Below are 7,765 nucleotides of genomic sequence, written 5' to 3' on the forward strand. Positions count from 1 at the left end.
TAAAAATTTTTTTTTTTTTTTTTTTTTTATTATAAAAAAAAAAAAAAATATATTTATTATAAAAAAAAAAAAAAAAAATATAATTTAATTTTTTTTTAAAAAAATAAAAAATATTTCAAAAAAAATGAAAAAAAAAAAAAAAAAAAAAAAAAAAAAAAAAAAAAAATATATATAATATATATATATATATATATATATATATATATATATGTTTATATAATAAACTTTTTACAACTTAATATGTATGTTATATATTTTATTGTTAGGTTAAAATGTGCCTTATATATATGTATATATTATTGAAATATATATATTTTATGAGACATATGTAAAAATATAATTTATATATACATGAAGCATAATAGATTATCACAAAAAAAAAAAAAAAAAAAAAAAAGTATAATATATTTTTATATATTTTGATGTTTATATTTTTGTTCATTTGTTAATATTTTAAAGACTTTTTTTCTTTATATGTAATGATCGTTTTATCGTCCATATGCTTTACAATCCATTGATGAATGCACAAAATTATATATATATATATATATATTTTTTTAATTTTTACAATATTGTTTATGTTTTTATATCATATTCTATTATAGTATCCTCTTGATTCTAGGAGGTATAGGTATATTTTTATATTTCATATTAACATGTAAAATCGTTTCATTTAATACTTGGCGGATCATGTTATATTTAAATGTGGTGTTGTTATTCACATAATGAGATACACTATTGCTACATGTAATGTTATTATTATTTGTGTTTGTAAGTTCAAGTTCTTTATTGTATACATGCTTAATTTTCTTCAATAATTTTATAAATTTTATTTGTCGAGGTGTATTCATATGAGGTACATGCTTTTTTATATTAAATAATATATATTCTAGACATTCATAATTATAGTAATTATTTTCCACTGCTATATGTAATATATTATATTCATCATCTACTTCTGTATCTATATTATGCTGATTATAAATAAAAAATAGTTTATTTATAAAATTATGAAATGTAAATAAATTTGTATTATGTTGTTCCATATAATTAATAGCATTTTTTGGATATGTAAAATTATATATTTTAAAAAAGCTAGTTATAATATATTTCAATTGGTTTGGTGAATAATTATTTATTGTTTGTTCTATATATTTTATACATTTGTTATATATAAAAATTTTTTCTTCTAATGGTATATTATATCCATATATTGAGAAAAAAATAATAAATTGTGTAATTTCTTTATTTGAAAGATTCATATTATTCAATATTTTTTTATATATCATAATAAAAAATGTATTAGGTATACATATTTCTTTTCCTACATTATAATATAATTTTTTTTTCCTTATTCTTTTTTTATATATATTATATGCATACAAGAAGATTATTAAATCTGATGATATACTATAATCCATATTTTTGTTGATTTCATTATATAATTTATTTAATAATTTATAAGAAAAAAAATCATTCTTTATAAACATTTTAAACATTAATACTGTATCATTAAATGTTACATATTTCCAAAAATTATATATCTTATCATTTATACATATATTTAATATATAATATTCTATATATTTTAAATAATATATTCTTTTCCTTTTCATATATTTTTCTTCATAACCTTTTATTTTTAATAATGAATACAATAATCTTAATATACCACTAGGTCCAAATTCATGTAATAATACAATGGACTTATTAAAATAATTATATACATCATTATATATTTTATTCTCACCATCTATATGAGTTCTCATATTTTCCTCCTCTTTTATACTACTCAGATTATTTATTTTGTTCATTTTTATCTCGTTATTTTTTTTTTTATTTTTTTTTTTCATCTTATTAGAATTCAATTCTATTCTTAACAACTTTTGTGGCCTGCATTTACTAACTACCCAAATATGTTCACATACATTTTCAAGATGTTTCAATAAATAAACAGAATTTATTTTATTCAAGCTTACACACGGCATAAGTTTTCTTACAAACAAAAGAGATAAGCTTTTCATTTTGAAACATATCATATAAAGAGCATCACATTAGAAGTAAATGTAATACTTATCCTTTAACTTCATCACATGAAAAAACAAAAAAAAAAAACAACACCACTTAAAAAAAAAAATTAGAGAAAAGAAATTGTAATTTCATAATTATATGTATTATATGACTACATGTTTATTTTGTTCTCATGAATTTATGGATTCAAATTAATTTGTTTTAGTGTGTTTCCTTTTATGAAGAAAATATAAATCAATCGATAAATATATGCACATATAAATAAATAAATATAAATATATATTAGCACATTTTCATTTCATTTTATTTCATTTTTGTGTATTTATTATATATATATGTAATTCAAACAGATACTTATAAAAACAAAAAAAAAATAAAATATAATAAAATGTAATTATATATATATATATTCCAATTAATTTTATAATTTTTTTTATTTTTCCTTATATATTGTACGACCCTTCAACCTTTACATATTAGTCATTATATAGAATATTATTTATAAAAAAAAATGATATATTATCAATCCAAATCAATCACATTTGAACCTTCAACAATATAATACATATTATTATAAGTAAAATATTTATGTGTTATATTAATTTATTTATCCATATTCTTATTTTTTATATGTAACATCTCATTATATGTATGTTACCTTATAAAATGTAAACTTCTTATTTTTACTTCGCCCAAGATTCCATATTTTATCCACCTATTCTTTTTATAAATTTTAATTATTCCATCCTTTGTCACAGCTGTCAAATTATCATTATCATTAAAATCAAAATCATTTATATTACATCCATTTACATTTTTCAACATCCAATTCTTATCTTCCGTATCATATATAAAAAAATAATTTTGTTCATCTAAAACCCAAAGCCTATTTTTTCGATCAAAGGCTAGAGATTTTAACTTAAAAATACCATATGCCTTTTTTACTTCAATCCATTCATATTTATTCCATCTTTTTAAATTCCCTTGTATATCAATTCCCCATATTTTATTCTTAATACTAATTACTATTTTCTTAAACAATGAAGATTCTGTGTTGTGATCCATTCTGTTGAAATGTCTGTTGCACAACAAATATCCAGGCTTGTAATTTAAATCGATACATAATAGATTACCCTTTTTATTAGTACATATGCATATGAACTGTTCATATAAATTTTTAATTTTATTCATTTGATATCCATCCCATTCATATATTTTACCTAAATTATTTAAAACTAACATATTTTCAAATAATCCAAATCCATCATTTTTTTTTTTTTTTTTTTGAAATGTTATTTTGTTGTCTTTATCTTTTGAAAATAATATATTTGCATTATCAGATGTATGTTCCTTTTTTTTTTCTTTTCTTATATAATTTGGAATATATCCAAGTTTTCTTTCTGTTTTCTTTTCTATTATCATTTTTGGAACAAATGGACCAAGATTTTGTATTTTGTCTGGGTCGATTTTTTTATTTTTATTTAGAAATCGAGTATTTCCTCTTTCGATTGTTTTAAATGCTTTTATTTTATCTGTACTCATATACTGTTCTGCTATTTTTAATATTTGTGATTTGGCCTTTATCATATTTTCTTTGCCATTTTTATTATATGAAGGCGTTTTTGAATAAATTATATTCTTATCTATTCTCATGCTGACTGATTTTTTTGGGTTGGGCTCTTTAATTTTATCTATATTTAATGTGGAGTTTTTTTTTAATGTGCTCTTCATATATTTGTAATTATTCTTCATCGCGTTATTGGTATTCATTCTTTCAAACGAATATTCTGTCTTATTTAATGTTTTAGATTTTTTGTGATTGAGGCAGGATTTCATATCATCCTGAATATATACCTTTTTGGGTGTATTAAACTGTTTCTTATTGTCATCATTATTAAGTGTTGGATCATTATAATGATCATCATCTATATCATCTTCATCTACATCTTCTTCATCTTCATCTACATCTTCTTCATCTTCATCTACATCTTCTTCATCGTCATCTACATCTTCTTCATCTTCATCTACATCTTCTTCATCGTCATCTACATCTTCTTCATCGTCATCTTCCTCCTCCTCATCATCATCTTCCTCCTCATCATCATCTTCCTCCTCATCATCATCTTCCTCCTCCTCATCATCATTATATTCATTTTCAATACTACTAGATGATACACTCTTTTTACAGTAAAAAATATTAGTTTTCCCCTTTCTCACGTTATCATGAACATCCCTTTCTATATTACTTTTCTTTTTTATAATAGGCATTTTTTCATATTCTGTTGATTGAGCAAACCTTATTTTGTTCTTCCCTTTCCCTTTATGTGTAATATCGTTTTCTCTTTTCTCAAAGGGAATTTTTAATTTAATAGAGTTTTGACTAAAAATTGCATTCTTACCATTCATATCAAGATTAATGTTTTTTCGTTTGGATGTTATGTTGTCTAACCCTTTTTTAGATGAAAGTGTTGACATTTTTTTAAAAATATTTTCATCATCCGAATAGCTGTTATATTTTATGTTAGCCACGGTTTTTCTTTTGATATGTTCCATTGTATACAAAGAATGAAAATATATAATAGAAATAAAAAGACAAACAAAAAATAATTATATATATTACATCAAAAGAGATGATATAAAAAATTATATAAAATGATATTTAATATATAGAAAAAATATTAATATTAAAAATGAAGGAAAAAAAAAAAAAAAAAAAAAAAAGAAATCACCTGACTGTTCATAAAAAATATAACCTTATAAAATATAGCTATTATTTAAAATAAATGAATAAATATATATATATATATATATATATATATATTTTAAGTCAATATAATATGATTTAATCTAATTAAATAAACAAACTGTTATTATATATCCATTTATATTACAAAAAAAAAAAAAAAGGAAAACAAATCAAATCAAATAAAAATAAAACAATTCTTAGAAAATTAAATAATATATTTTTCTTTTTTTTACTTTTAAGTTTTTTATAAGATACTAATATTATATATATATATATATATATTTTCATTTTGCTTATTAAAAAAAAAAAAAAAAAAAAAAAAAAAAGACATATTTTTTAATTATGTACAATATCATTAAAAAAAAAATTTAAATAAATAAAAAATAGCTATCTAAAATGATTTAAAAACTAAAACAAAATATGAATAAAAATATAACCAGTATATTTCTTTAAAAAAAAAAAAAAAAGCAAACACATAGGAACGTTCTCCTATTTCCCTTTTATGGTTCCTTCAATGAATTAAGTACAAGATAAATACAAACATAAACAGAAATTATCCTATAATAGCTCAAACATTGCTTTAGGAAATGTTTTTTTTTTTTTTTTTTGATAAATTGGGAAAAAAAAAAAAAATATAAAACCAAATATATATACATATATATATATATATATATATATATATAAATTTTTGTAAAAAAATATTTTGTTCTCTGTAAAAGTGTTAATTTTTTGATTTTTCTATTCCATATTTATTTCATTTCATAACGCTTCCCTTTTTATTTTATGATTTTTATTTATTTATTTATTTATTATACATTTTTTTTTCTTTGCTTATCTATAGCATTCACTTATTATTTATTTATATGTCCAATTTTTTTTCTTTAAATAGCAGACTATTCATTTCTTCTTTAAATGAAAAAACAAAAGGATTTGAGTATCATCATCAAATATAATATAATATACATATATATATAATATATTGATAATTTCATAAGGATTGTCCACTTATAAAAGACAGATATATATGGGATGTTTTATTACAGTGCGAGGCTCTATTACGTGAAAAAAAGTGTGACAGATAAATAAATAATATATACATATATTATATTATATATATATTTAAAAAAATTTACATATAATTTGGTAATTATTTTATTTATAAATATTTATTTTTTAAAAAAAAAAATTATAAAACATTTTATGCAATATACAACAATATGTCATAATATATATAAATAATTAAATGAAAAAAAAAAAAATTTTTTTTAACGTAATAATATATACATATAATATAATGAAGTTTAGTTGAAGAAGATAGTAAAAAAAAAATACACATATATATAAAACTATATGTATGTATATGGAGCTACTAAACCTATTTTTTTTTCCTTCTTTTTTTTTTTTTTTTTTGAAATAAAACATTATAAATATAATAATAAATATATATATAAATAAATATGTATATATATATATATATATATTTATATTAATATATGATGAATTTTAAATTATACACAACATATAACGATTATTTTACTGAATATATACATATACATATATATAAATATATATTTTTATTTATTTTATATTCAAATTTATGTAAAATATTAATTTGCAGCAATCACTTAATATATATATATATATATAGTCATCTAATGTCTTCTTTTATGGGACCATGATGATGATCTAGAATTTGTTCTTGATCTGGACCTTGATTTTGATATAGTTCTATTATTTCTTCTTCTCTCTTGGTATGATAAACTTCTTGAATAACTTCTTTTTTTATCATAAGTATCTCTTCTTCTGTCCATACTTCTACTTCGACTTCGACTACTTGAGCTTCTACTTCTACTATAACTTCTGCTACTGTAACTTCTACTTCTGCTTCTAGTATAAGATCTTTTTCCACTTCTGGAATAACTTCTACTAGAGTAGCTTCGGTGTCTACTATTATATCTTCCATACCCTCCATCGTCACGTCTCCATAATGTTTTTTTTTGTCTGATAGATATTTTTGATTTTTCTCCTAAATAAAAAAGAAAATAAATAAATATATAAATTAATGAATATATATATATATATATATATATATATATATATATATACGGCTATACTTTCACAAATATGAATTTATAATTACACATAATATATATGCATGAAAATAATATATATATAAATATATATATATATATTTTTTTTTTCATGCATATATTTCTTCTTTTTTTTTTTTTTTTACCTTCGTGTGACCTAAATATTGATCCGTTAAACTTGTCTATGGCTTCAAGCATATCATCTTTATTAAAGAAGGATACTTCACCTGTACCATCTTTAAATACATCTGCATGACCACATTCACCTGCTTCTCTTAAGTGATCCTTTAAATCTTGCCAGCTACCTGATATTGGAAGTCCTGTAACTTCAACTACATATCTTCCTCTTCGTGATTTTGGACCTCTATGCATCATACCCCTTCCGCCACCTCTAGCGTTATATCTTCCATTTTCTCTAGCATTAAAAGGTACTTCTACTCTTAATTTATTTCCTTCAAAATCACAACCATCTTTTTCTTTTATTGCATCTGCTGCATCTCGTGCATCCTCAAATTCTATAAATGCAAAGGCAGCTCCTGATACTGTTTTTTTTACATCACACTTTAAAATATTACCATACTTTCGAAATTCATTTTCTACATCTCTTGAAGAGACATGTGATGGCAAATTACCAACATATATTCTCGATACACTTTCACGTATTACCATTTTTTATTATTATTATGTTTTATGTATAATAATGTAGAAATAATATTATTCAAATATTTAATTTTCACTTTTTTAATTCTAAGTATATATATATATATATATATGTATATATATTTATATATGTATATATATATATTTATATATATTTATAAATATGTATCTTTATATTTATACATTATGTTCTATATATATTCTTTTTATTACTGTATGTTTTGAAATACTGCTGTGT

The 7,765-nt window shown here is 20.2% G+C and overlaps 3 protein-coding genes across 3 annotated transcripts; all 3 read right to left on the minus strand.

The window, feature by feature from the left end:
- Positions 1-599: 599 nt before the first annotated feature.
- On the minus strand, positions 600-2,024 carry PGSY75_0517100 (hypothetical protein; the record flags this gene model as incomplete). The annotated part of the gene is made up of 1 exon (XM_018784451.1): positions 600-2,024. The coding sequence occupies one exon, from the start codon at positions 2,022-2,024 to the stop codon at positions 600-602; it is 1,425 nt and encodes a 474-aa protein (XP_018643106.1).
- A 661-nt stretch (positions 2,025-2,685) lies between these two features.
- PGSY75_0517200 (hypothetical protein) lies at positions 2,686-4,584 on the minus strand (the record flags this gene model as incomplete). Its single annotated transcript, XM_018784452.1, has 1 exon — positions 2,686-4,584. The coding sequence occupies one exon, from the start codon at positions 4,582-4,584 to the stop codon at positions 2,686-2,688; it is 1,899 nt and encodes a 632-aa protein (XP_018643107.1).
- A 1,845-nt stretch (positions 4,585-6,429) lies between these two features.
- PGSY75_0517300 (pre-mRNA-splicing factor) lies at positions 6,430-7,536 on the minus strand (the record flags this gene model as incomplete). Its single annotated transcript, XM_018784453.1, has 2 exons — positions 6,430-6,803; positions 7,014-7,536. 2 exons carry the CDS (start codon positions 7,534-7,536, stop codon positions 6,430-6,432), a joined length of 897 nt encoding a protein of 298 aa, XP_018643108.1.
- Between the last annotated feature and the right edge of the window lie 229 nt (positions 7,537-7,765).

The sequence above is a fragment of the Plasmodium gaboni genome, chromosome 5, assembly GCF_001602025.1.
Source record: "Plasmodium gaboni strain SY75 chromosome 5, whole genome shotgun sequence".
Lineage (NCBI taxonomy): Eukaryota > Apicomplexa > Aconoidasida > Haemosporida > Plasmodiidae > Plasmodium > Plasmodium gaboni.